The sequence below is a fragment of the Hippopotamus amphibius genome, chromosome 3, assembly GCF_030028045.1.
Source record: "Hippopotamus amphibius kiboko isolate mHipAmp2 chromosome 3, mHipAmp2.hap2, whole genome shotgun sequence".
Lineage (NCBI taxonomy): Eukaryota > Metazoa > Chordata > Mammalia > Artiodactyla > Hippopotamidae > Hippopotamus > Hippopotamus amphibius.
The window spans coordinates 126,869,017-126,896,672 of NC_080188.1; the positions used below are offsets into that span (position 1 = coordinate 126,869,017).

The window sequence follows — 27,656 nt, forward strand, 5'->3', positions numbered from 1 at the left end:
AGGGCACAGTGTGGCCCAAGATGGGAACGCCTTGCTCAGGGAGCTGGATGTGGGATCTCTCTCCTGGGTTCCTTGCTCTCCCCAGCCCAGCCTGCTAGGCTCTGACACCCACCTCCTCCCCAGAGCAGAGAGGAGGAGTGCCTCCCAAGCTCCTACAACTTAGAGGGGTGACAGCACCCTTGACTCAAGCTGCCTGAGCCCCAGCCACCAACTTCTGGGCAGCTTTCAGGGAGGGGAAGGGAAGTACCAGAAAAAAGTTAGGAGACGCTCACCCTCTAGACCCGTTTCACACCCCAGAATCACCAGGCCTAGAGCTTACCTTTGACCCCTAAACCCCAGTTTGGCTCCAGTTCAGCAGAAGCCCTTATTCCAGATTCAGTCCCACCTTCTAAGAGTTTTGGTGAAAAAGAGGAACTAATATGAAAGTCCTCATGCCAAACCTCCCACTCCTAGGCTCGCTGTGTGTCGCTGGGCAAGGTTCTGTCCTCTCTGGGCTCCTGTTTCCCTGAGAATCTCTAAAGCATACCCTCCCTTAAGGAGTCTTACCTTATTTCCTTGGGGGGCCCAAGCAAGCTGAAGGAAGATCCCCTCCTTTTTGTGAGTCCTCCCAGACCCTCCCCTCAGGCACCAATGGGGGTCAGGAGCTTTGGGTGAGGTTGGCACCCCATTTATTGGAGAAGACCCCAGCACCCACCCCCTGAGGTCCTGGGGGCCTCAGCGTCTCCTCCGTCGTGAGTGCTGGGCCAGGAAACAGAGTTCCCGAGAGTCAAGTCTAGTCGTTGACTGAGAGAGGAGCCTGGCTGGGCCCGGGGGAGCAGGAAGCCTTCTGTCCAGCTGGGCAGCCCCGTGGGTCCCTGGTGCAGCCTGGGCCATGTGTCCATCCCACAGAGGGGGGCTGCGCCCCATCACACGCTGGTTCTGCAGGTCTGCACCCCTGTGAGGCTGCCTCGGTGGGGCGCGGGTTCTGTGGGGCCCTTGCTCCCAGCGTGGGTGACCCAACGATAGCAGTCAGTCACGCGCTTATTGGGCGCGTGAGGGCCACAGCGGGTACAATACACGATGCCCAGTGCAAGTAGGACCACCAAGAAGACGCACGTTGGCACTAGGAGTGCCACCAGAAGCCACCGATCATCCCTCCGGCTGTGGCCTGCTGGACTGGCCTCCCCCAGGGCTGTTGGGCCTGCGGTGGGGGCTGCCGAGGGCAGCCGTGGGGCCAGATTGGGGCCAGGGGTACTTTCCCTTGGGACTTGTGGGGTTTTGGAATGGGGGTGTGTAGGGCTGGTGAGTGAGGTCTGATTAGTGGGGCTCTGAGGGGGCATGGGCTTGTGGAAGGCTGGGGGTTGGGTGGCAGCAGGCACAGGGACTTGATGGGCAGGGAGCACAGGAGACCTGGAGGTAGTGGTCAGAGAAGGCTGGACAGTAGAAGTAATGGGATGGTGGGTGGCCTGGGCTTTAAGGACCGGGACATCTGGGGTCACAGGGGGTCGATGGGGACTGGAGGTGGTGACCGGAGGGGTGTGGCTAGCTGGGATTCGAGGCAAATGCGTGGTGTTCTGGGCACCAGCGACCTGGGTATCTGGAAACATGGGGGACTGCTGAGCAGGGAACAGTTCGGGATATTTGGCTGAGATAATTGGGGGCTGGTGGGCAGGGGTCGGTCCTGGGTGCGTGGCAGAGATAACGGGGTGTCGGTGGGCAGAAGGCAGATGTGGGTAGTTGGCTGAGATCACGGGGAACTGGTGGTCAGAGGGCAAAGCTGGGTGTATGGCAGGGATCACGGGGGACTGAGGGGCAGGGGCCAGGGGTGGGCGTGTGGCAGAGATAATAGGGGGTTGGTGGGCAGAAGGCAGTGGGGGGCGCGTGGCAGAGACCACCGCAGGCCGGGTGACAGAGAGCACTGAGGAGTGGTAGGGGACCCTGGGGGCACTAAGAGGGGGTGGCCAGGTGGGGTCCAGGTAGGGCATCCGCGACTCTCTGTCCTCTGGGAAGCTAGGTCTGTAGGCCAGGCCAAAGTCAGGTGACTGTGTGGCCTCCATCCATGGGATCCCAGGCATCTCTGTCCAGCCACCATCGAAGGCCTCCCAATCTTCATCTTCATCCTCTTCATCCTCCTCGTCATCCAGCAGCTCATCCCCAAGGTCCTGCGAAGCACGGGCGCCCATGGCCCCAGCAGGGCTGCAGCTGATGCCATCAGCCTCCAGTTCGTGGCCCTCGCTGCAGTAGCACTCAAAGCCACCAACGTAGTTGACGCACATCTGCTGGCACACGCCAGCGATCTGGCACTCATCTGTGTCCACGCAGCGGTGCGGGTCATCTTCGGCTGGCCGGAAACCCAGGCGACAGTGGCAGCTGTAGCCCTGTGGTCCTCCAGGCTCACATTGCTGCTCACACGGGGCATGGGCACAGGGGTCCTCGCAGCTGCGTCCGTCCACCGCCAGCCGGAAGCCCTCGGTGCAGCGACAGGACACCCGGCCGTCCGCCTCCTCCACGCACTCGTGTTCACAGCCCCCGTTGTCCGGGCCGCAGCCGGTACCAGGGCACAAGGGCCCTGTCCGCGACCAGCCCACGCCACCATCAGGCTGCTTCACGCAGAGCAGAGAGGCTTCTCTGCCAGTTTGGCAGGGCACAGCAGCCACTGAGCCGAAGGGTAGCCACTCGAACTCAGTGGAGACCAGGTGGAAGGGCGTGGTGTAGACAGCTGGGCCGGCCTGGCCTGCCTCATCGGGCAGCGCTGGGCAGGAGCCCTCGAAGCCGAACTGGCACAGGTAGCCATCAACGGCCAGCGTGCACGAGCCCTCGAGCCAGCGATGCTCGCCGCTCGCCTCAAGGGCCGCACAGCGCTGGGCCGGGCAGGGCCCGCCCGTGGCAGGCTGGGCCCAGTTGGTGAAGGCCGTGTCCTGGTCCCCCGTGGTCCACGTGAAGCCGCGCAGCGGGCGCTGCGGCTGGCATTGCCGGGCCTGCCGCTGCAGCCCGATCCACAGCAGCTGGCTGGCCGGGCCGGAGCCCACCAGGCTGTCCACGCGCTGGGCCTCCTCGGGGGTCCGCGGGGTGGCCAGGTCACCCCCCAGCTCGCGGCAGGCCCGCCAAGCCTCCAGGAAGGTGCGGCGCCGCGGGAAGAGCGCGTAACAGCTGCCCGGGTCGCAGGCAGCGCGGGGCTCGGTGGCCCAGGGGGCCTGGCCCAGCGTGGGCACCGCAGCAGCCCAGGCCAGCAGCAGGCGCAGCAGCATCGCGATGCCCCCCGACTGGCCCGGGCCCGGCCGGCAGCCGCTCTTGACAGGGGGAGGGACCGGGGCCTCTGGCGGGCGGGCTGGGGGCGGGCCCGGGCCGGGCTCAGGCCTTGTAAGGAGTGGGCTGGGGCCGCTGCCAGCTCCCTGCTCCCGCTCCCCCGGGGCCACCAGAGCAGGAAGCAGTCGGGCGGGGGGCAGGGGTGGGGGTGGGGGGTGCTGGGGTGGGGGCGGGGGAGGGGAGGAGGCACAGCTAATGGGCTGGGAGTCGAGGAGAAGGGGCTGGACGATGCTCAGAAAACTCCGATGCCGCCGTCTGGGGCTCTGGGCGGTGGGGTGAGGTCGCTTCCCAGAGACTCACAGAGACCCAAATCAGGGACACACCGACCTCATCACACCCGTGACCAACTGGGTCATACGTGTGGAAACATGCTCTGATTTACGCCCTCCATCACACACGTGTATGCTCCTCTCCACACACAAGAACACTCTCTCCATATTCTGTCCCTCTGTGCCAAGTTTGCACATACTCTGACATGCTAAACCCTTTAGGTGTACATGCGAAAGTGATGTGGCGTCCTACATGCCCTGACACAGGAAGTCCCTCATTTGCGTGCAGGCCCTGGATGTGGGAAGCACCTCAATCACACAGGCGTGGGCATCCTAAGCCCACGTTTAGATACTAAGCTCCTGCTTCCACCTCTGCCCTCGAGCCTCCTGGCTCCAGCTGGATGGGGTGTGGGGGGCGGGGGGGGGGGGTGAAGGAAGGAGGAGGGGCAGGGGGCTGCCCTCCCTTCACCTCTGCTCAGCCTGGGGCCCTGGGAACCTGGACTTAAAGGGGGAGGAGGCGGCCCCCAAACAGGAAATGCTTCTCTGGGCTCCTACTGCAGGAGGGCAGGGTGTGTGGGGGAGGGGGCTGGACAGGGTGAGCAGGGCTGGCTGGGAGGGGACTGGTGACAGACCATGTCTGGGCATGGGGCACACAGTGATACACACGTGTGTGACACAGGCTTCACATGTTTGGAGCCCTCCTTGCCCCCAGGGCCTGCAGCGTAGGCCTGGCTGGGGTCCTCTTCCCGCCCCTCCTGGAAGCCTCTGGAGGCCTGTGTACTGAACCCATCATTCAGGATGGTCCCTAGGGAGCTGGTTGTCAGATTAACCCGTGCACACCCACTGCACTCTTAGCAGAAATTTGAGCCAGGGGCGGAGAAGAGGTTCTGTCCCTCAGTGTGCTGCCCTGGTCCCGATTCCCACTCTGCCACGATCTGCTGTGTGACCACAGGATGTCGCTGACCTTCTCTGGGTCTCCATTTTTCTTACCTGCAAAATTGAGCTAACGTGTCAGGGCCCTTCAGCTCAGCAGGGCTATTTTGTATCACCACGCTCGGTGTGTACAAATGTGCTTTCTCAGCTGCAAAGCATGAGACAAATATTCCTTAGTCTTCTGAGCAAATCTGTATGGGGCGGGTGTGGAACCGGGGCAGCTTTGCTAACCTTCTTCCAGTGGCAGGGCTGGCCCTGCAGATGCAGCCAGTCCCCTTGAGAACCAGGGCTTTGGAAGGGCTTGCTATATGCCAGGAAAGTTGTTCTTTCAAGGTTTACAACTGTGAAGCACAGAGAATCATTCCCCTTCTCGTGAGAGGAAAGTTAACATGGGGCAGTTCATCCTTCCATTGGCTCAGACCCAAAGCCTTGAGATCATCCTTGACTCCTCTTTCTCCCACACCCCACATCCAATCTCTTAGCAAATCCTGTTGTCTTCACCGTCAAAACAGATGCAGAATCTGACTGTGGCTCACCACCTTCTTTGCCACCCATGCCTGGCCCAAGCCACTACACTTGTCCATCTAGATGCAACAGCCTCTCCTCTGGTCCCTCTCTTGCCTTCTCCATCCTGCCAGAGGGATCTTTTTAAAACCCAAGTCAGATCCTGTCACTTTCCTGCTTGGAACCCTCAAGGCCCCCCTCTAACTCAGAAAAAAGGCCAAAGCCTTTACCACGCTCAGCCTCCAGGCCCATGTGATCCCCCCCAGACTCCCTCTCTCATCCCTCTCCCTTCCCCTCACTCCCTCTGCTCCAGCCACTCTGGCCTGTGGATGTTCCTTAAACTGACTAGATACATGTTGACCTCAGGGCCTTTGCATGGGCTGTTCCTCTGCTTACAATCTTCCTGCAAGATGCAAAGTCTCTGCTACTTCACTTTCTTCAGGTCTCAGCTCAAGCATCAGCATCCCAAACCTCCCCGCCCCCAACCATACCCTTGGGCTCCCTGTCTCCCTGGTCTTGTTCCATTTTTCTCCTTTGCACTTACTGCTATCTGACATGGTATATATTTGCTTGTTGGCCTGAATTCCCCAATACCCAGGGTTTCTTGGTGTCAGTATTACTGAGATTTGGGGCTGGGTAATGATATCTTATAGAGACGGTGCTGTGCATTGTAAGATGTTTAGCAGCATCCCTGGCTTCTATCTAGATGACAGTAGCATCCTTCCAGTTGGGACAATCAAAAATGACTCCATGGGACTTCCCTAGAGGTCCAGTGGTGAAGACTCCATGCTTCCACTGCAGCGGGCATGGGTTCGATCCCTGGTCAGGGAACTAAGATCCTGCGTGCCTTGCAGTGCAACCAAAGAAAAAAAAAAGACTCCAGATATTGCCAAGTGTCCTGTCCCCTGGGAGCAGCATTGCCCCTAGTGGAGAACTCCTGCCCTAGGAGACTACAAGCTCCATTCTGGCTGGGTCATTGTTTCATTTCCTACTGTATCCCCTGAGCCTGGAAAGCTCCTGGACCACAGATGCTGCTCAAGGGTGTTTGCTGAATGAAAGAAAGAAAGAATGAATGAGTGAGTGAGACTCAGCTAAGTGAAGAACCTGGCTTAGGGCAACGCAGGGGGCATGTTGGGATTCTGCCTGGAGCCAAAGCCCACCTGTTGCCCACATTCACCGAGCCTTCCCCAGAAGTCACACCATCGTAGACCTGGGACATCCCTGGAAATCAGCAAGCTTTTTTGCGGGTGGGTACACGGAGGCCCAGGGAGTCTCAGAGCAAGTGGGTGGCAGGGTTGGGACTAGAACCAAGGCCTTGGACCCTTCATTGGATTCTCTTTTTGCTGCAGCGCCCTGAGGAGTCATTGGAGCAGTCTGAGCTGGGTATGATGTCAAGAAATGAGGATGGAAGGAAGGCATGACAGGAAGAAGGCACAGCCTTGACAAAGTTACTAAGCTGGGAGAGCTCAAGGTATGTTTGGAGAATACAAAGGACTCTGCCAGGCCTGGAGGGAGAGTTAGGGTTAGAGGGACAGGGAAGAGTGGAGAGAAAGTATCAGAAAGGGGATAGAGGCCTGGCCTGGAAGGCGGTAGAGCTGCCCCTGGAAGGCTGGCCTCCATCATGGAGGCCACAGGGAAGAGGCATGATGAGAGATCCCTGTGGCTGGTGTGCAGTGGGTGGAGGGGGTACCGGAGGCCAGGGACCAGTTAGGAGGTTGTCGCAATAGTCTGGGAGAGGGGAGGGAGCTGGCTGGAGAGCCGGGCAGTAAGGCGGGGCAGGCTGGGGGAGGCAGCCTCTGCAGGCTCCTCGGGGCGGGCCGGGCGTCTGGTCCAAGGGTGTGGTGGGCCCAGTCATGATTCGGGCAATGGCCAGTGCTGGGGCGTTTGAGGGGAGGCTGCAAGCCGTCTGGCGAGTGGGCGGGTCAGATCAGGGGTCAGGACTACAGCCTCAGTGGGGGTGAGGCATTGGGGGGCAGGCAAGCGAAGCAGGAGGAGGAAGGGTCAAAGGCCAAATTCCAGATGGGCTGGCTGGACAAGCGAAGGAAGCCTGAGCCAGGACGGGGGCGGTGGTGGGGAGGAGAGAGGCACCCCTCACCCCAACAAGACCAAGGGTTTGGTAAAATGTAGAGAATGAGACTTGGAGATGCACCTGGGTGCCCAGTTTGGATGGGCATCTAGCACTCACCTGCCCCGCCCCCATCCAGGTTGGGAGAGGTGGGGTGGAGGCTGCCTAAGAATTTCCTACCCTAGTCAGGAGAGGGGATGTAGTGGGCACAGCAACATGGATCTGGGGGTGAGGGGATAGAGAGGAGCTTATTATGGTCTTCCTGCCAGTCCTGTTCAGCCTGACTCATCTTGGTTCCCCCATAGCACAGAGAAGATGCTAACTGTTGCAACAGATGCTTGGAGGATGGGTGGGTGGATATATGGTGGATGGATGGATAGATGGATAGATTTAGGAATGAGTAAGTGGATGAATGGATAGGTAGCTAAGTAGATGGGTGCGTGGATGAGAAAATATTTAGATGCATGGTTGGGTCCAGGGATTCAGGCAGAAATACTAATTTATAATTAGCTGCCACCATGGTAGATGGTACACTCAGAATGTAACTCTGGATCTGTAGGAGTGTAGCCCAGGAGGACGAGACAGCTTGGGCCACTGGCAGGGAGCATGTGTGATGCTTCCCTGTTACCACACAGCCTGTTTTCTCTTTTGGGGCCTGAGGCCAATGTGTCTCCTTGGCTGGGGTGGCGACAGCTCAGGACACCAGGCGTGGCTCACACTGGGAGTCAGGAGGCTAGGGTTCTCTGCTCTGATCATGGCCCTTACGGGGAGAGCTCACCTCAGGAGGGGCCTGGAAACAGAAGCCCCCTTCCCCAGAAGGAGCGATGTCTTCCAGTTACTGGGACAAGCCAGACGGTGGTTTTGGATGCAGTATGTGGGCCTGTGGGGGTGGGGATGAAGGCGGCTTGCAGAGGGGCTGGCCCGAAGAAGGCCCAGTGGAACAGCCGGGATGGGGGGGCTGAGTGTGATTGCGGGGCGCCCCCTGGGCAGGCGTCCTAGAGAGCCTTGGCACGACCTGCCGCTGAGCCAGCACATTGCTTTGTGTACAAATCACCTCCTTTCCTCCTTTCTCTTTTGTCCCCATCCCCCCACCTCCCTCCATTTCTAAATTCTTCCCAAACCACCCCAGCCTTCAGGCTTCAGGAGGAAGGGCCAACGGGTGGGCGGGAGGCGCCTGGTCTTGGGTGGGAGAGGTCCCAGGGCAGGAGTGGGGGGGAGGGGAACCTGGGAGGGAGGGGGGTGGATTGCAGCCCCCTCCCCTGCCCCACGTGCTGTGCCGCACCCTGTGTGCTTCTGGATGGGAGAGCCCCGCAGGAATGGAGCTGCTGCCTGACCGGACAGGGTGGGAGAGAGAGGCTTGGAGAAGGTGGGGCCCAGGAAGAAGGAGTGTCTTCCAGGCCTGGCCCCTGGGGTAAAGGAGTCTGACAGCTGGAGGGGGCTGAGGCGGGGGGTGGGGGGGTGGTTGGGGGGAGGTGTCTTTGCCCTAGAGAGAGACTGTGAGTGTGTTTGTGTGTGTACCTCGGTGTCTGTGAGGGACTGGGTGTGTGTGCATGCCCTTGCACAAGCCTGGCACTGCTGTGCGTGTGCACAGCTGGGTGATGTGCGTGTCCCCGCGGGCCCCCACCTGTGCCCACAGCTGTGGGGGAGAAGCATGTGGCTGCCCCCGGATGGCCCAACCTGGGTCCAGCTGGAGCCCCAGTCCCTCTCCTGGCATACGCCTGACCTGAACATCTGGCCACATCTGCCCAGGGGGCCATGACTCCTGGAGCTCCCATCAGAGCTAGAGGAGCCCAGCCCTTCCCCTCAGTGTTCACACAGCCCAGAGAGGGACAAGGCTCACCCCAGGTCACACAGGTGGAGGCAGGGCGGGGACTGTACCCGAGGCTGGGGATCCCAGGGCGGGTGCTCTCTCGGCCCTCACTGTTCCTGTCCTCCCTCTGGAGCCCTTTAGCCGTGCAGCTCCAGGAGCGGCCCGGAGGCTAGCCCTGTCCCGGCTGGCCCTCCTTGGGCCACAGCTTGCTCATCTGTGCGAGGGGTACCTATGGGAGTGGACTCTGTAATCCCTGTGGCGTCTGGCAAAGGCCTACCACCCAGGGTGACCCACTCTTCCTGGGTTGCCTGGTCTCAGCAATGAAAGTCCTGTGTCCCTGGAGCTCCCTCAGCTCCCCAGGATGGTTGGTCACGCTGTCTCCAGGGCCATTTCTCTTTCTGCAACATCCTTTCCATGCTACCCAGGTCTTGGTCCCCCGCCGTCTCCACCAGCACCTGGAACTTTCCCTTTTTCTTCCTGCCCGTTCACGGTCCCCAGGGACCTCTGTGTCTCACTGTCTCTCCCTCTGACTGCAGGGTCTTTTCCTTTCCTCTCTCTTCCCTGTCTCTGGGCCCCCTCTGTCTCCTCTCCTGTCCCCAGGAGAGGTTTCTGGGGTCTGTCTCTCTGTTCTCTGCCCTCTTCTGTGTTCCTCTTCCATCTCTGGTGTCTCATTCACTCTGTCTCCCCACTCCTGTCCACGGGTCTCTGGTTCGCCACCTTCCCTGGGTGGTCCAGGCCTTCCTCCGCTCCCCTGGCTCGCACCCCCTGGGCTGGCTGGGGTGGGAGCCAGGTCTGGGGGCTGTGACCGGGCCGGGAAGGGGAACCCACGCAGACATGATATTTACGTTAGGACTTCAAAGTGGAGCAGAGCCCGAGGTGGGGGTGGTGAGGGCTGTCGGGGGTGGGAGGGGTGGGACGGGTGGATGGCGAGCAGAAGCCAGACTGAGGTCAGCTCAGACCCCTCCCTGGTGAGGGTCTCCTTGGTGACACACACCTCCCCCGTGGGACACTGAGACCCAGAGTAGGAACAGAGTGGGCTATTTTGGTGCAGAGTTCCAAGAAAGGCACTTCCTGCACCCCCATCCTGTCCCCAACCCCATCCTTTCTTCCTGTCACCCTGCAGGAGCAGCTGAGTCTCTGAGCATCAGCCCGGCCTGGGAGCAGGGGCTCTGGGGGGAGCAGACGCAGAGGGCCCCATTTCAGCAGGAAAACATCCCTGGCGCTGGGACAGGCACACGTTCTCAGCTCTCTGGCAGAGGCCTTGCCTGGCAGGGCAGCGAGGGTCTGTAACCCTATCGGCCCTGACTGGGCCAGGCTGGTCCATCCCCTCAAGGCCTCTGGGGGCCACTCAGGCTGCCTGCCCAAGGGTTGGAGGAGCCAAGATGGCCATGAAGGTCACCCCACCCCTGCCCCCCACCCTTGGCCTAACCCCTGCTAAAGACACCCAGCTGCTGGGGCCTGGAAGGCATGGGGTCAGGGCCTAGGCCCTGGGGCGGGGTGGGCGGGAGGGACCGATTGTCTCATCCTGCGACTCGGTTCTGTGTGCTAAGCCCCTCCCAGGAGCCAGACCCAGCAGACACCCCTTCAGGCTGGGCCACCCCCTCAGGAAGCCCCCCTCCCAGACTAGAGGCTCACTCTGGACCCAAGACCCTCTGGTCCGAAGCCCACCCAGGCCTCCAAAGCCCCTGGCCCTCCCCCAGTCGCCTGGCCCCCCTTCCCCAGGCACTTCCCGTGAATCACTCAGGCTGGAATCTGGTGACCTCAGGCCTCCCCGCCCAGTGCTGCCGGCCTATGCCTCCTGCCTGGCCAGTGGGGTCGCCACACCCCCATGAGGGTCTTCTCAGCAACTCCCAGCCCTCACCAGGGTCCACCATGGGGTGGGGTGGCTGAGTGGTGGCTGGGACAGGCCACGGCTAGGGGTGAGATCAGCCAGGAGAAGGGCCTGGATCTCTTCTGCATGATCAAGAATACTAGCAAGCACATGTGTCTTTATGTTGTATGTGTACCTCTGTACTTATGTTGTCTGCGTGTCTCTGTATCTGCGCTTGTCTCTGAGTTTGTGTGTCTCTGCGTTTGTATGTGTGCGTCTGCGCTTCTACGCCTGTGCAGCGTGGGAAGGAGGCAGCCTGTCCGAGTGGGAGCCTTGGGCATGTCAGTGGCGGTCCTGCAGGGGTGTCAGTGCGTCACGGGAGTCTTTGTGGAGCAGGTCACCACATGTCTTTGTGTCGGCCTGTCCCCATGTATGTGTGTCAGGGAGTCACATTCTGAACCCAAAAGAGAGGGTGTGAGGGAATAGCTCTGAGTTTGATGTCTGCTTCAGGGTGTGGCTCAGAGGACGGGCCCGTGTGTGTCACTGTGTCCCATCCGGCAGGGCATGAGTGGCTAACAGTGTCAAGGTGTTCCTGACGCCCTGGGTGTTCCTGCTGAGAGTGGCGGTGCTCAGGCGTTACTGTAAGTGACCGTGGCAGGCAGGGTGCCACACAGCCCGTGTGCAAATGGGAGTCGGGGTGTTTGTGTTAAGTTACGGGCATGCAGGTGGTCACAGGCCAAGGCAGGGTGTTAACTGCTTGGTGCTGAGGTCGAGTCAGGGTGGTGTTGCGGGTCTCAGTGACTGCCTTCCTCCCCACCCCTGGCAGGGTCCCCTCTCAGGCCACCCCACAGGCGTGGCTCCTGAGCCTGCCTGGCCAGAGAGCCCTGGGGGGAAGTGGCCACTCCCTCATCCCCTTCCCAACCTCCACTAGCAGGATCCCCCTTCGCAGGGCGGTCCTGGGGCCCCTCCTGGCACCAGACCCTGCGGCGGGTCCTCTGAGTGCCCTGGGTCCCTGGGTGGCCTCAGGAGAGAAAGGAACCTGGCATGCGACTGGGAACGGGGCACGCCCGCCCCCTGGTGGCAGCGATGGAGGATGCACCGCCCTGTGTTCTAAGAACCAGGATAAACGCTTTATTTAGGCTGAGTCTTTCCGAATCAATCATTCCACATATACTCACTAAGTGCCAGTTCCGGGTCAGGCATTGTTCTAGGTCCCCAAGATTCAGCAGAGAACAAGGCCGACTTGGCTCTGGGCTCCTAGTGAGGAAGACAGACGATAAACAAACTCACACAGGGAACTACTGTGAGGTGGTCTGTGCGACATTTCCAAGTGAGGAAATGACTCTGCTTCTCCTCCAGAGATCCAAGCGTCAAGGGTCCACCCTGCCCTGCAGCTGTGGACCCTGGGCACGGCGCCGCACCTCTCAGAGCCCTGGCTTCCTCTTCCAGAAGGCCAAAGGTGGGAGGCAGGGGTGGCAGGGGGGGTGCAGTACGGAACCCGAGCGCACAGTAGGCTGTTACCGCCCAGATCACATCTGTCTCCCTCTGGCTGGGGCTGTGGGTGCTTGTTCCCTGCGATACAACAGATGATTGCTGAGTACATGAATAAACAAGTCCACCTGTTTTGGAGGACTGCAGAACCCGAAGCTCCACGGGACCTGCTGGCTAAGTCCTCTGCCTTGCAACAAGCCACCTTCCCTGAGCAAGCCTCAGTTTCCTCATCTGTAAAATGGGGATAACGAGATCCGTCCTAGACCGGCCTATTGTTGCCTGCCCTGCCTGGAGTCCCAACCCCTGTCTCATGACCTTTGATCATGCTGATTTATCCAGCTGGGACTTTTGACCCATCAGAATCTCTTCAGAAGATAAACCAGAAGGTTCAGGCAGCAGGCAGGGCCTGGCAGTGCTCCAATGTGCCACTGCTGGGGGGATGCTGAATTTCCAGTGCCAGGAATTAGGACTGAGCGAGGGAAGGAGGTGGAAGGGGCTTGCAGAGGCCTCCTTGCAGGGGCCCAGAAGCATCGGCCAGCCCTAGTTCCCATGAGACGGGCTCTACATCCGGCCTGGGGGTTCTCTGAACACCCCCTGCAATCATTCCAGGTCCCTTCCTCTGGGACTGAACTTGAGATATCCTGTGTTTGGTTCCCAGAACCCAGCCCTCCCTTAACCTCCCACCTCACTGCCCTTCACTTTTAGTTACCAAACTCCAGTCTGTGGACAACATTTATTGAGCGCCTGTGGAGTGCCCAGCACTGTACAAGGCACTGGGGTGGGTGTGGGATTGGGGTGGGGGGGGCATACATAAGAGTGAAGGGAGACTCCCCACCAGCGAGAAGCTTGTGGGAGGGGGTGGGTGGAAGTGGGGAAGGAATAGCTGCTGATGGACTAGTGAGAAATAGGGGAGCCCTGCACCTGGGCTGTATCCAGAGGGTCTGAAATCCCAACGTCCAGGATTTCTCCCTTCCAGCTCTCATGTCTGATACGTGCACTGAGGTCCTTTTGTGCTCAGCGCCTGAGGGAGCACCTCAGAGACTGACGAGGGTCCTCCTTCCACCAGGGACTAGTTCCTTCCCAGGGAGTGGTCCCTTGAGGCTGGCCTCATCCAGACCTCTGACTTCAAGAGAGCTGAGGGTCAGAAGTACTGGCCCTTGCACTGTCCCCAAGTTGCCTGGCGGCTGCAAGACTACAACCTCCCCCCCCAGACCACCGACACTGCCACTGCCCTGGAGCTGCATTCGTCCATCAGGTCACCCTCTCAGCCGCTTTCCGGGTTACGTGCACCCCCTTGTGGTTGCTGCTGGTATTTTCTTTGCTCATTTGCTGCCTACTCTGGGCAACCCTTTGGGGTTGGCTAGACCTCAAGGGTTAATTTATTGGTGGCTTAGAACACAGGGCGTAGTTGAAACCTGACTCCTGGTTTGGGTGTGGGGACCCCTAATGGCCTGCTGTGTGGTGTCTTAGGAGTCACTTTCCCAAGCCTCAGTGGGTAATAAGCCAGGCCCTGTCTCCCATAAAGCTCTTGTGAGGTTCAAGAGCAGCAGGTGCAGAGAAGATGGTTTCCAAGTTCTCTGTTCATTTCAGAAGCCTGTCTCCTCTGTCCAGTTCCCCTGGGACACCAGAGTGCCTGGAGGACTTCTCATCTTGGGGAAAGACTAGAATGTGGGTGCTCCCTTGGCTGGACCTGACCTCCCAGATGTTCCCAGGGCTGCCTGGAGAAACTCTCCCTTCGGTGAGGGTGGAGAACAGACCCTTGAGGGCTGTGTGCATGTGCAGGGGGGTGGGGAGGGGGTGTGGCTAACATCCACCCTCCTCCCCTCCCCTTTCCCCTAGTCTGAGCTCTGCTTTGCAACAAAACCATCCACTTTGACCGTGGAAGACTTCCGGGAGAAGGCGGGGCAGCAGTAGCACCCCCACTCCAGAGGTGAGGACACTGAGGTTTGGAGGTGCTTGTCCTCCAGGTGGTCTGGGCAGGACTGGGCCCCGAGCCCTTGCTGCCTCCCCGAATCCTCCTGACACCCAGGAGTGGGTGGGGCCTTTCAGGGCCTTGAAGTCCCCACCCCCCACTGCCGTGGCTGGACCCCTGTTGGATTTGACCCCTGCTGGGCACACTCACCACTGCGGGCTGCCTGGCCTCCAACTGGGGGAGAAGGATGAGAGGCCAAGGGCCTTGGGCCCTTGCTCTGGGGCCCCCCAACCCCCCTGAGCTTTACTCCAGTGCTCAGATGTGGTCAGTCCAGGCACTTTCCTGGCCACAGGTGTGATCAGAGAGCTGGACAGTCAGAGGTGGTAGCAGACTCGGGAGCGGCCTGGGGTAGGGAAGGCTAAGGGGGCTGTGACCTTGGCCGGTGGGGCCGATGGCTCTCAAAGGCCTTCCCAGCAGTCTCAGAGTTTTCTGCCCCAAATGCTCCTTCTGTCCACTCCCAGCTACTCCTCTGCTGTCCGGCTTCCCTCAGCCTCTGGCCCCCTTGGCTGAGCAGGGCCTCCCCTGGCCTGGCCCTCACCCCCCTCGGCCACTGTCTCAGACTCTCCCCTGCTGCCCCTGGGACTGGCTTTGACCTCGGTGTCCCCATCTCCCCAGCCCCCTTTCTCCTCCTCTCTGTTCCCCGCCTCTGGCCCCCTACTGCCCTCCTCTGTGGCAGCCCCTGGTGAGGCCCCCTGGGTCTCGGGCCACTCTGCCTGACGGTAGACGAGGTAGCTGGCGGTGGGGAGCCTGTGGGCCAGGGCTCCGGGGGGCAGGCGGTGGTAGTCCTTCCCCTTGTACAGGAAGAGGCCGAACATGTCAGGCTGGGTCACCCGGAACTTGGTGGCACAGAGCTTGTTCAGCGTGGCAATCGAGGCCCCTGGGGGCACGGCCAGGGTCTTGGAGGTGCAGCCACTGCTGGGATCCTGGTAGGCTACGCGGAGGAGGTGCTACACCGGAAGAAAAGCAAAAACAAGAACTCAGTCCTGCCTGGTACAAATCTGGCTGCAAAGCTTGAGGTTGCAGTATAGGCTCTGCAGGACCAGGGGTGGGATGGCACAGAGCCAGTGGTAGAACCAGTGGCAAAAGCTTTTTGAATCAGGTGAACTGGGAGGAGGGCTCTGAGGAAGGGAGGGATGTGCTTGGGCTAGCAGGTCATAGCTGCAGGCTGGAAGGACTGCCCCACAGGCCACTACAGCCTAACAATCCTGTTCAGATGGAGCTTATTCTGTGCCCTCAGCACTTGCCCTGAATTAACCCATTTCATCCGAATATCAACCCCAGGAGGTAAATACTGTTACCCCATTTTACAGACAAGACAATTGAGGCACAAAGAGGTTATATAACTTGCCCAAGCTCCCACAGCCAGAAAGCAGTGGAGCCAGCATTTGGACCCAGGGTCTGGCTACAACATCTGGACTCTCAGCCACGGCTAGGAAGGGTCCCTTGACTGGAAGGAAGGAGGGTGAAAGTCAGATATGCTGTTTGGCTCTGAGGACACCATGCCTGAGCCCAGGTGGGAGGGTGAGGGGGACACGGGCTGGAAGCCTGAGTCCAGTTGGGGGCCAGAAGCCAGGATCTGCCTGCACCCCTTCCTCTCCCCATGTCATGTCTGTTTCCTCATCGTAAAATGGGGATAATGATCCCACTTCCGAGTTTCTGGAAAGATTCAAGGCTGAGTCCCCAGAGCACTGAGCACAGTGCCAGCCCGTGGACCGCACCCTCCAGAAAGGCTGGCTCGGATGTGTGTCCGCACAGGGCACTGTTTCTGTCATGGGGTGACACAGGACTGGCTTTTCCCCTTACCCCTCCTTTCCTGGGTTTCACTGGGCAAAGGAGGGTACTGTGACAGACGATGCCAGATTCCCCCGGGGCTGGCTAGTCCTGTTACCTGGAAGCTGTGGGTGGTGGGCAGGCGGCGCTGCTCCCAGAGGCTGAGGGAGCGCTGCAGCTCCTGCGAGGGGCTCAGGGGGAGGGTGTGGGCCTCATTCAGGCCACTCAGCAGGGCCAGGCTGGCCGAGAGGCTGGTCAGGTAGTAGCCGCCTGGGACACAAGGGGAGGAATGCAGCTCAGGCTGGGTGTGAGTGACCTGCTCCTTCCCGCCTTCCCCGCTCAGTCAGGGTGCCCCAGCCCCACCCAGACAGAAGGGTGTGTGTGTGGGCTCCCTCACCCTCTCCAGTGAGCAGGGCAGGCTCCAGCAGCTCTGACATGTACTCAGCCTCCAGCAGCAGCTCAGGAAGGTCACACTGGGCCAGGACGAGGCTCAGCAGTGGGAGGAACTCATCGGCCCCGGCACCCTCCCCTGTGGGTGGTGGAGGAGGAAGCTTCAGGCTCCTCTGGGGCCCCAGCCTCAGAATCCACTACTTCTCTTAGAAAATGACCCTCCCTTCTGCCTGCCAGGTCTTGGGCAATGCGGTCTCTATGGCAACCAGGGGCAGGGCCTGGGAAGTGCGTGCTCTGCTTTCTGGGCCACAGTTTTACCATCTGTGAAATGGGAGTGTGGGACCCTTTTTTTTTTCTCTCCCTGCTGTGCCATTCTTGGAGCCTCTGCCTGGTGGCCTGCCTCTGACTTTGCAGGGGCCAGTGGGAGGTGATGGGAGGGGGCATACCTGCCTGGGTCCTCAGGGCTGTGTAGAGCAGCTTGCAGGCCTGCAGGAGCCGCTTGACCTGGGCGCTGGGTGAGTAGGCACGAAGCAGCTGCAGTAGCTTCTGGCGCACCTGCTCCATCTCTACTGGGGAGGGCAGGCTTAATTGGGACCCAAAGGCTCTGGGGCCCTGGGCCCGGGCCAGGCGGAGGCCTCCAGCCAGGCAGCCCAGGGAGCCATTGGCGGAAAGCCGGCGCCGCAGGCGGGCCACCAGGATGGGCCGGAGAGGCTTGAGCACAGAGCGATGCAGAGACTTCTCCAGGACACGTTCTGTGGGGGAGAGGTAGGCAGGGGTCAGGGGAACCGGGGTGGGGGAGGGGTGGGGGGAGCAGAGGGCATGATCAGGAGGGGAGAGGGATGAAAAAGAGGTGGAAACTTGTTGACACAGCAGAGAGGCGGTGGGTAAGAATTCTCTTGCATGGTGGTGAGACAGGGTGGGTTTGTAAAGTAGCAGCACAGACTGAGAGAGACAGGTTGGCGGGGTGCAGAGCCAGAGAGAGCGGAAGGGAAGATGGGGCTGGAGTCTCACCCAGCCTTTCTGGTGGCAGTAGCTTCTCAGGGCCCAGCTCCGCGCTCAGCATGGCTCGGGCCCGGCTCAGCGCCTCGCGGACACCCTGCAGCTCCCCAGGCTCAGGGCCAGCCCGCACCTGGGTCAGTAGGTCCTGCACCAGCTGGCCCACGGCTGTGTGGCGGTCCTGCATCAGTGCGGCAGCGGCCCGCCCCACCTGCCGCTCGGGCGCCAGCAGGGAGCAGAAGGCAGCGCTCATAGACCGAAGCAGGGGCCGCCGGCGGCTCAGGCAGGGCGAGGTCGCCGGGCTCCCCTGGGACCCCGGCACCCCCTCCTCCTCTGAGCTGCTGGGGGAGCCGCAATCCACCTCCTGGAGGGAGGGCAGTGGTGGGAGGCTGGGGCCGGCACCCCCTGGCACACGGTACCCCACTGAGCTCTCCCTCCGCAGTAGCTGGCGAGGGGGCAACCTTTCCATCTGGTTAGGGGCTGCCCCTGGCAGCACGGGGACTGGGGGAGGTGGCACAGCTGGTGGAGACAGGGGGCTGGAGGTCTCTGTGGACACACGCACTTTGAAGCTCCTCTTGAATTTCTCCCGCTTGGCTGGGCCCAGGTCCCCTGGGAACAGGGGGTTGAAGAAACACAGGGCAGCTCCAGTGCCCTGGTCCAGCTCTTGGGGGGACCGGGGCTTCAGCCGGGGCAGCAGTGGGCCTTCGGATGGGCCTGGCTGAGCCTTGGTGTTGAGGGAGGAACTCCAGAACTCTAGGGAAGAGAAACAAGATGGGACTTCAGGGCGTTCAGGGAAGAGACCCAACTGAGGGAAAGGCACAGGCTTCAGGCTGTGTGCCCACACCTTCCCTTTCCCTCTGGGCCTCAGCTTGTCCATCTGTGCAATGGGTAGCAGAGGAACCCTTACCAATGCCCAGATGGGAGATGGCTTCCAGCTCCTTGTGGGTGGCTGCCTGGCGGATGGCTCTGGGGAGCTGAAGCGGGAGGTGAAGAATGTCCCTGAGGCCAGAGAGGGGAGAAAAAGTCGGGAGTGAGGAAGGCTCCAGGTTGCAAGCACTGAGAGCACCTGTGGGGGAGGAAGACAGGGGGTCCCAGGGAGCAGGGTCCCATGGACAGCAGGCGTCCTGCAGGCAGGCTCACCGGGTGTGGCAGTAGGCACAGATGAGCTGGACCAGGTCCAGGAACACGAGCTCTGAGCCCTCCAAGGAGACGCCTGAGAGATGGGAAGTGAGGTTGTTCTCAGGGGAACCCCCCTGTGCCCTGCCCTGATGGCTTCCAGCCCCTCCCGCCAGGCCAGACCCCCTCACCCCCAGGGCTCTCCTGGATGTAGTGGCTGGAGACGAAGGAGGGGCCACTGGCCTCGGGCAGCCGCACGCACAGGGCTTGGCACTGGCGAGTGTTAGATTTCCGCACCAGGAATGTCTGCGAGTGGACAGGGGTCAGAGGCTCAGGACCTCCGTGTCCATCCCCTCTCCCTCCCACCCTCAGCCACCAGCCCCAGGGGTGGGGATAGACTCACCCCCGGGGGCTCGGTCCTCAGCACGTGCAGCGCGGCCGCGGCGTTGGCCCGCAGCTGCAGCCACACGGGCCGGGTGAGAAGCAGGCGCTCCCGCAGGCTCACTGTGCGCCCGGGCTGCTGGGGCCCACCTGCGGGCGCCCGGCCGGCATCAGGTACATCGTACAGCGGGTCCTGAGCTGGCCTGGGGGCGGGCACCAGACCTGAGCAGGGGGCGGGGGTGGGGTGGGGCTGGGACCCTTGCCCAACCCTCTCTCCCTCCTTTGCCCTGGACAGACCCAGCTCTTTGGTCCCTCCCTGCCCCACGGGGCTGCCCTTCCAACTTCACTAACTTTTCTCTCTCCAGGTGCCCAGGTGCGAAGCTGGTTGGGTTGGGGGCTCCGAGAGGGCTTGCTCCTGGCTCTCCAGGGGTTTCCATGGCTGGGAGCTCCTCCGGTTTCTCTCGGGACTCAGGAAGAGAATCCAGCCTCCAAGGCAAGAGCATTCACATTCCCAGTGGTGAGTAACACTTCCTGAGGGCGGTTCGCCCTGTCACACCCGCCAGTTAACTCTTGTGTGTCCACTCAGCCCGGGCAGCGCCTGCTTCCTCTCTTCTGGGCCAGGCTTCTGGGGGCAGGGGTCCTCTCCGCGCAAGGGGCCCTCTGAGGGCCCCAGCTGTGAGGCTACCACCTCCACACAGTGCATCCTGCAGCCTCACCAGCCTCCTCGAACCACACGGGTGGGCGGGAAGGGGTTAAGCAGGGACTGTCTAGGTCCCCACAGGCCTTGCCTTTGGGGCATCTTTAAGTCTGTGGTCAATTGCTCATCTGTCTGTGGCCTTGAGGTCAGACTTGTGGCAGAGCGCCCCCTACTGGTCACAGATGACTCATTCCTGAGCTTAACTTGCCTTTGGAGATTTCAGGTTGCCATGGAGAAAGGATGCCGTGTCTCCATGGAAACTAACCCCTTTGCTTAACTGAAGTTCTGGGGGTGGTTCTAACCCTCAGCGCTAAACAGGGGGGGAGCCTGGCTGTGAGGTCGTCAGCACATGGCGCTGCTGCTGGCTGCCTCCCACGCACAGGCTCTGCCAGCCTGCCTTGCCAATCTGCCAAGCGACTGGGGCAGGTGTAGACATAATCCAGTCTCCAAGCACCGAGCACCCAGCCCCCGTCCCCACCCAAGGCCACGTGCTCTGCCTGTGCCACATGTTGCTTCAGGCTTTGCTCACCAGCACCAGGCATTCCAGGACCCAGCTCCCCCCACCCCCCACAGGAGCGGGTGTGTGGAAGAACCCCCCCCTTCCCCAGCCAGTACCACAAGTCAGAGTGGGGGGCTCCTGCTAGGCAGTGACAGGAGGTCCCAGGGACCCCAGAAGAGACTGCCTGTCTGAAGCCCTCTCCACGAGAGCCCTGATTCCCTTGCAAGGTAAATTAGACACACGCAGGTCACACCAGAGTCCCAGGAAAGGTTTTAATTCCAGTCCCCGAAATCTGGGAGGCAGACACCAGGAACTGCCTTGAGAAAGAAGACCTGGGGAGCCTGCCTTCTCACCTCCAGCAACAGCCAGGACACACGGGCCCCCCCAAATATAATTTCTGGCTCAGAGTTCCTGCAAAGTGGGAACCAGATCACTGGCTCAGTGACTAGGGAGCCGGGTCCAGGGTCAGCAGAAAGGATGCTGCTTTGGCTTAAGACGAGGCACGTCTTCATCAGGGAGGGCCCGCGGAGGCTGACCTTCGGTGGGGGGAGGTGGGCTGGCTGAGGATGGAGGAGACAGTCCTGCCTGGCTAGGGCAGCTCCAGGCTGTAGCTGTACAGGGCCCCCGATGAGGGGCAGTGGAGGAGTCCAGACCAGTGATGGCTGGAGGGGAGGGCCCGCAGCAGCATTGGAGAGCTGGCTGGGCAGACCCTGAGGGGCCTGTCAGTCTGGCTTTCTGCAGCAGGTACGTTCAAATCCTGGGTCTGGTGCCAGCTGCTCCGAGGGGCCCCCTGGCTGTGAAGAGCAGGGTCAAGGTCCTGGGGGTACACAGGAACGGAAAAATCACTGCAGGTGAGAGGAAGCCAAACCAAGAAGGAGCCAGGCACTTCATATGGGGGACGGAGAAGGGTGGCCTCAGTCTGGCCCAGAGCCAGGCAAGGCCAGGAGGGTGCAGGTTAGCCCCACAGCCCTTATTCATGGGCCTCTCTGGTACTGCAGGCCTGGCAGGCCAGGGGCTCAGCACTCCACCCTCCCTATCCTGACTTGGTCTGGCGGGGGGTGGGGGGCGGTGCATCCCCTAGCCCCATTACCGCCCCCCACCCTAACTCCCACCGTGCCCGCCAAGCCAGACGGTCCTGGCTCTCAGGCCACGGATCTGACATGGCCCCTGCCTCCCTCTGACTCCTTTCCTGGAGGCTGGGCTGGCAGAGGGGACGGCAGGTGGCAGAACAACCCCCGTGGTTCCTTTTTTTTTTTTGACCAAGGACGGAAGCCGTGCCCCCTCCAGTGGAAGCTTGGAGTCTTAACCACTGGACCACCCGGGAAGTCCCAAACCTGGTGGTTCTTACCATCTGATTTTCTCTTCTGAGGGGACACAGCTGCCCTCGCCTGGGTGGGTAAGAAGAAAACCCCCCCTGAGAGCCTGCCTCCAGCTTGGCAAGTCCCCTCTCCACATCAGCCTTTCTGGGGGGGGGGGGCAGGGGGGCTGCTGGGTCACGGCTGCACAAGAGGGGTAGGGGGAGGATAAGACCCCAGCTAGGCAAAGGTCTGATGTGCCCTCCTGTCAGAGACCCAGGCAGCCCAGCTGCTTTCCTGCCTTCCCGCCTCCCTTTCTCCCGCCCCAACAAAACCTGCCCTGGAACAAGGCACGGGCTGAGGTAAACTAGCAGTTCCCTCCTTCAGGGCAGCCTCAGGCCAGATGAGGCTTATGAGGTCAAGCAAGGCCAGGGAACCTGGCTGAAGGCAGAGGGTGCTGAGGGCTGAGCAGAGAGCTCCCCGGGCCCTCCACACATGGAGAGCCTGCAGAGACCAAAGCTGGTGTCTGGTTGGGAAGGGGGTGCTGCCCTGCCAGCCCCCACCTGGGGGGCAGCACTGGACCCACCTTTTTGATGGCCGTCCAGTCCTCCAGGATGTCGATCTCCTGCAGCATGTACACAATGTAAGGGCCTGCAACAGGGGTCAAGGAAGCAGGAAGCCTGGTGGAGGGGACAGGTGATGGGCCTCGGCCCCGGAGCTCCAAACTCAGGAGAGGCGGTGCCGTGGACAGCGGGGCGGGAAGCCGAGGACCTGGGTTAGAGCTCGGGCTCCACCTCCTACCTCTCAGCCCCTGGGCTCTCGGCAGGATGCGGGGGTGGCATGGCTGTGGCCTATTTCACCCAGTCCATGGGGGGCTCCCAGCCCACCCCTACCACCCCTTGGCTCCCCCTCACCTCCTCTCCGGTCTCAAGGTCAGAAGGTCAAGGCCTATACCACCCACTCAGGGATCCTGCCCCTCTATTCACTGTCCCCTCATATAGCTCGTTGCCCCATCTACAAAGGGACTCTAGTCTCTTCTGTCCTGAAAACAACCCTCCTTCGGTCTCCCACTCCCCCCTGGGGACCAGTCACTCTGTCTCCCTGACGTCTCCAGACCCTCACCTCCCTCAAGTCTCTGCAGTCCAGATTCTTCCCTCCCTCCCTGTGTGAACCTGATTCCCATTACCAGGAGTTAATGCCCTGAGAATCTGGTTGCTGCAGGAGTATGGGGGGGGGGTGGGGTGCACACGAGAATTGAATTCAACTCAGCTCCACGCTGGGCTATGCTGGGAGGGAGGCGCAGCAGTCCCTGCACCAGAGGGGCTCACGCCTGGGGCGGGACAGAGGTGACTATGCCCAGAGAGGAGGCAGGTGCCCCAGTTTAGGTACGAGGGTGCAGAGGAAAGAGAAGCCATAGCCATTTCGGGAGTGAAACCAGGAGAGGCTTCAGGGAGGAGGTAACAACCGAGATGAGCACTGAGCAGGCAGACAGGCAAAGGCATCCAAGAGAAGAGTGGAAAGTCAGCAAAGGCATGGGGGCGGGAAAGCCTGGGACGTGCCTGGGACATTGTGGAAAAGCCAGAAGGGCCTCAAAGGAGATCGCACTTGGGAAATTATGGGGAAATCTCCGGATGGATGTTTCTATTTTTTTATGGTCCACACAGCCCAGGGGCGCCCCGTGAAAAATCCCTGACCACTGGATTTGCCTGGACAAGGCCACAGGATGCCAGATGACCTTAAATGAGTCTGGTCTGCCTCTGTTTTCCGTGTCCCTCTACCCTCCTCCGCCCTGACCACCTCCCGCCCAGCTCAGGCCACCACTGGGGAAAGGATACCGGAAACTAGAGGGGCCTTCTTCCTCTTGCTGGGCGGTAAGGAGTCCCAGGTCTTCGAGCTGCCTCTGGCGTGCAGTTTGTCATCCCACCACTCTGTGCCCCAGACCAGAGTCAGGATTGGGGTGCTGGCCCTCCCAGGATGCCCCAGCCCTGTAGCCTGAATCCCTCACCTGGGCCAGGCCAGCCCTTCCCCGTCAACCACTCCCCAGGGCAGTGCAGAGAAGCCTGGGCTTGGGGCTGGAAGCTGAGTTCAGCCCTGGGAAAGAGGTCACTGTGCTTCTGTGAGCCTCAGTTTCTTCATCTGCTTCATGGACAGGCTACAATAATAATTCCTCCCTCCCCAGTGTCCTGTGTGAACGCAGGCCTGTGGACACGGAGGGGATGGTGGCCATGGCATGTACAGGTGTGACAGAGTGACACCTCCATTCCAGAAGCTGAGCAGGGGGGCAGGGGACCCACTCTTCCTGAGCCCCCACTGTGTGCCAGGCACTGGGCTAGGCCCTTCCCCGCCTGCTTTCATTCAGTCCCCCGAGTGACCACGAAGCAGGTCCTCTTACAATCCCCTGTGCAGGCGGGGAAGCTGAGGCCCAGATGGGGGGGGCGGCCACTGAAAGCACAGGGCCTGGGGCAGGGGCTCCAGGCCGGCCCCTCGCCTCACCAGAGCTGATGTCCAGGCTCTGGCGGTCCTCCTCCAGCCTCTGGATCTGCTCCTGCAGCTCCCCCTGCAGGGTGTCATAGAGCAGCAGCTTCTCACTCTGGAAGAGGCAGGGTGCGGCTCAGCCGGGCGGGCAGGGCGGCCGCCTCTGTCCCCACCCAGTGCCCAGCGCATTCACCTCCAGGTGCTGCTTGGCTCCCTGCAGCTCACACTCGTACTTGTTCCTGATCACGTCCAGACAGAAGCCCTTGTAAATCCCTGCGGAGGGAGGGAGGTGGAAGGCCCTGCTTGGCCAGGGAGCCGGGTGCCCATACAGGGAGGGGGGCCGGGAGCACGGGCGAGGCAGGGCAGGGATGAGAGGGGAAGGGGACAGAGAGCCATGGGTTCTGGTAGGTGCACAGGGCACAGACCTGCCACCTGAATGCGAATCTTGAGGCTCCGCTGCAGCCCCCCCAGAGGCTCTATGTATTCGGGTGCCCTCTCAGCTCCCACTTCCTCCAGCCGCACCCGCAGCTGACTCAGTCGTTCCCTGAACAACCTGGGAGGTGGAAGGCAGATGCGCACCCATGTGTTCACCCATCAAACACTCCCCAAGTGCCTGCTCTACAGCAGGCCCCGCGTCAGGCCCGCCCTCCCGCCCCGGGGGGGCCCTACCCGGCCCCAGGGACCCTCGCTCACTTCTCCTTCAGCTCCGAGAACTGCTTCTCCAGGTCCAGCATCTCACTGACGCACTCGCTGCGGCGCCGCTCGTAGTCCTCGTCGTCCATCTCTGGGACAAGAGGCCAGTCAGGGCCAGCTGAGCAGGGGCAGGCGGGCGCGCGGGCGTGTGGGGCTCACCTGAGCTCTCCTCCTCGGACTCGGTCTGGCTGCCACTCCGTTCCTCCTCGCTCTCTTCCTCCTCCCCATTCATCTCGGCAGCCGAGTCACCCTCTGCTTCCATCTCCTCTGTGTCTTTGCTCGGAGGCTGGACAGGCATCTGGGCTCTGGGGGTAGAAGTGGAGCCGTCACTCGCCACTGCCCCCAGCTCCGAGCGAGAAGGTGGCCACTCGGGGAGGCTTGGTTTCAAGCCTCACTGCAGATGGGGACAACTGGGGCAGTGACAACTCGCTGCACCCTGGGCACAGGCTGGGTGGGGGCAGGTGCACGTGGCCCCATCTGCACATCTCCCAGAAGCCTGGGAGCCACGGAAATGACCATGCCCTTGGACGTTGGTGATCCCTATCCCTGGAACACTGGCCAAGGGGATGACCCATAAGATGGGAAAGGCCAAGGGTGGGCTTCCCACTGCCTATGGTACTGGCCCCAAACTTCTGAATAGGGCTTTCAAGGTCCTGCATAGATGGACTTGAACTACTGGTCTGGCTCCTCCACCCCATCAGCTAATGGTCAGTTCTCAAATACATCAAGCACTTCCCCCCCAGCCCCCGCTGCCCACTGTGCTGTTCCTTCTGCCTATGATGCCCTCCTCTTCCCTTCCTGAGAACATGCCACAAGGCTCTTGTCTTCTCGCGGTGCCCCAATCCTATTCCTTCTGCTTCCTTTAAGACCTCACGTCATCAGTGCTCCCCTCCCTCTTCTGCATCCTCTACTCTCCCTCTCGACAGCTCTTTCCCACGAAACTTTAGACGTGCTCAGGTATTTCCTACCATACAGAAAAAGCAGAAACGCAAAACTTCACCCCACTCCACTCCACTACCTCCTGTTTTCCATCTTTTCAAGGCCTTGCTCTTCCTACTCTTTCACCTCCTACTTGTTCCAATCTGTTTCAGTATCATCACTCTCAGCTGAAACCGATCCTGCAGAGTTAACAGGTGACCTCCTTGTACCTAATACCAATATTCCTTGGTGCTTATCTTAGGTGGACTTCTCAGCAACACTGAACACTGTTAAGCATTCCTTCTTTCATTCACTCATTTAATTTTTATTGAAAATCTAATATATGCTAGGTACCATCAGACACTATGGTAGGAGCTGGGCACAAGTGTGAGAGACAGTCTCTGACCTCAAGGAGTTTACAAATTCCTGGGAGAGAGAGGCCAAGAAGCAGATCATTTCTGTGGGGTGGGAAGAGTTAAGACCAGGGGTTTATGGGAAAGGGATCTAACTGGGGCCTGGAGCTTGCTGCTGCAGTGAGGGCAGAAGAAGATGGGCCAGACACATGACCTAAGCTGGTTGAGGGAAGGAGCATTCTCAATGGAGTAAGCAGCATAAGCAAAGACCCCTGAAAGGAGAGAAGGGGCGGGATTGGGGCACATGGGTCTAAGCCTCAGAAACCTGGGCTGCAGAGATCTGGTCATCACATATAGTGAGTTCTTCAGGCCTTGGGAGGGTGCGACCAGCAAGGCAGAATGTGTGGAATGAGAAGGGGCTCGTGATGGAACCCCCAAGGTCACCAAAGGGGCAGATGATGAGACCCCTGCAAAAGAGAATGAAAACAGCAAGAGACGGAGGAGAAAAAACTCAAAGCCTGGGGAGAGAGAAGTTGAGAGTGAAGGCGAGGTGACAGTGCCAAGTCCTGCAAAAAGGCCACCCAAGAGGAAGAATAAATGGTCTTCTCAACAGATCATCTGTTTGCCTACCGGGGGCTTCTGTTTCACTGTGGTGTTCTTCTCTGGGTTCCTTTGTAGTCTTTTAGCTCCGTGTAGACACCCTTCCTTATTTCTTTACACGTCTATCTCCCCAACCAGTCCGTAAGCCGCACCAGGGCAGGGCTGCGCGTGCGCTTTATTCGCCGAGCACAGTACTGACTCACTTGATGACTGGAGGATTTGCAAATACAAATGAAACCAAACACACTTTTGCAGGGCAGGGATTGGCTTTTACTTCTTGGTAGCCCCTGGCCTCTGTAGTGGTAGCAAACATCAACTCGAGTAAATCAACTGGCCTAGAGGACAGTTTCGAAACGTTCTTCAATGATTTCACAAATGATCTGAACCTGACCGAAAACCTCGGTTCTCCAGACCAGCTTCATCTTTCCCACTCTCTAGCGCCAGTTTCTGCATTTTCCAAATTTTGCAATTTCTCTTCCCTGTTAAGTATATTTACTTTGGAAGACGCAGCGGTAGCTAAGTCCTACCTTTCCGGACCAGAAAGCGTGAGGGGTTGGGGGAGGCCTCTCCAGCAGTCTCTGCGTTCACTGAGTGAACTAAATTAAACCACAACCTCCCCTCCTTACCCTGGGTATAAAAACATAATGATAAAGATTGCAAGCGGTAAGGAAAGTAAAAGCAAATCATAAGGCACGGTGCACATGCAGTTTATCTTTCAGAAAGTGAGCATGTCGAGGGCAGCCCTCCTCGGAAGGAAGATTCTTCCCCACTCTGGAAGACGCCAACCCAGTCCCTCCGAGGGCCTCCCGTCCCGCTCCAACTCCGTACGCGCGGGCGCGCGCGGGAGAATCACTGGCTCTTCCATGCCAGCTTCGGTCCCGCGGCCCCCGCACGCGTCGGGCCGGTTAAGTCTCGGCTTCGGCCCTGGAGATTGAGCCGGCTCCAACCGACTGGCCGGAGAGGGCGAACCAGGCGCCAGGGTTGGCGTTACGCACCCGCGGGGAGTGGGGCCTCTGGCCTCACGTCCGAGGCTCCCTGAGAGGTGCCGGAGGCTGCCGGTACTGGCCGCGGCCGCAGGGCTCCCGGAAGCGCTGCGCCGGTCTCTCTTCTTCTGGGGGCGGGGGGGGGGAAATGCTGTCACGCTTCCGTATGCGTCATCAGGAGGCGCCCGTCGGAGTGCTCACAATTGGACAGCCGGGGGTGAGGCATGCTGGGATACCGCGGGCCGGTTTCCATAGCAACCGACTGAAATTCACACTGGTTTGCAACAAGTAGGAAAGGCCCTTGTGCGTTCCTTGCGCGCCTCTGTCCGCAGCCACCTCCCACGGCTTGAA

General features: G+C 60.4%; 3 protein-coding genes across 8 annotated transcripts; all 3 read right to left on the reverse strand.

Moving 5' to 3' along the window:
* Positions 1–652: 652 nt before the first annotated feature.
* CD248 (CD248 molecule) lies at positions 653–3,233 on the reverse strand. The gene has a single exon (XM_057725606.1). It carries the CDS (start codon positions 3,225–3,227, stop codon positions 906–908), a length of 2,322 nt encoding a protein of 773 aa, XP_057581589.1. The 5' UTR covers positions 3,228–3,233; the 3' UTR covers positions 653–905.
* Positions 3,234–12,897: 9,664 nt separating this feature from the next.
* RIN1 (Ras and Rab interactor 1) lies at positions 12,898–20,026 on the reverse strand. Its single transcript, XM_057729761.1, has 10 exons — positions 19,144–20,026; positions 18,815–18,995; positions 18,603–18,717; positions 18,436–18,508; positions 18,203–18,294; positions 17,311–18,048; positions 16,746–17,051; positions 16,307–16,438; positions 16,028–16,179; positions 12,898–15,086 (listed from the first exon to the last, which is right to left on the reverse strand). The coding sequence occupies exons 1-10, from the start codon at positions 19,293–19,295 to the stop codon at positions 14,601–14,603; spliced, it is 2,427 nt and encodes an 808-aa protein (XP_057585744.1). The 5' UTR covers positions 19,296–20,026; the 3' UTR covers positions 12,898–14,600.
* Positions 20,027–20,241: 215 nt separating this feature from the next.
* BRMS1 (BRMS1 transcriptional repressor and anoikis regulator) lies at positions 20,242–27,439 on the reverse strand. 6 transcript variants are annotated; one of them, XM_057729700.1, is made up of 10 exons: positions 27,318–27,439; positions 24,611–24,756; positions 24,452–24,542; positions 24,184–24,311; positions 23,952–24,031; positions 23,777–23,873; positions 23,119–23,211; positions 21,870–21,934; positions 21,337–21,376; positions 20,242–20,805 (listed from the first exon to the last, which is right to left on the reverse strand). In XM_057729700.1, the coding sequence occupies exons 2-10, from the start codon at positions 24,747–24,749 to the stop codon at positions 20,798–20,800; spliced, it is 741 nt and encodes a 246-aa protein (XP_057585683.1). In that variant the 5' UTR covers positions 24,750–24,756; positions 27,318–27,439; the 3' UTR covers positions 20,242–20,797. The 6 variants fall into 6 exon arrangements, with proteins under 6 accessions (XP_057585683.1, XP_057585684.1, XP_057585687.1 ...); XM_057729701.1 differs by having other exon boundaries at positions 23,777–23,840; positions 27,318–27,436; XM_057729704.1 differs by lacking the exon at positions 23,119–23,211 and having other exon boundaries at positions 21,870–21,908; positions 23,777–23,840; positions 27,318–27,436.
* Between the last annotated feature and the right edge of the window lie 217 nt (positions 27,440–27,656).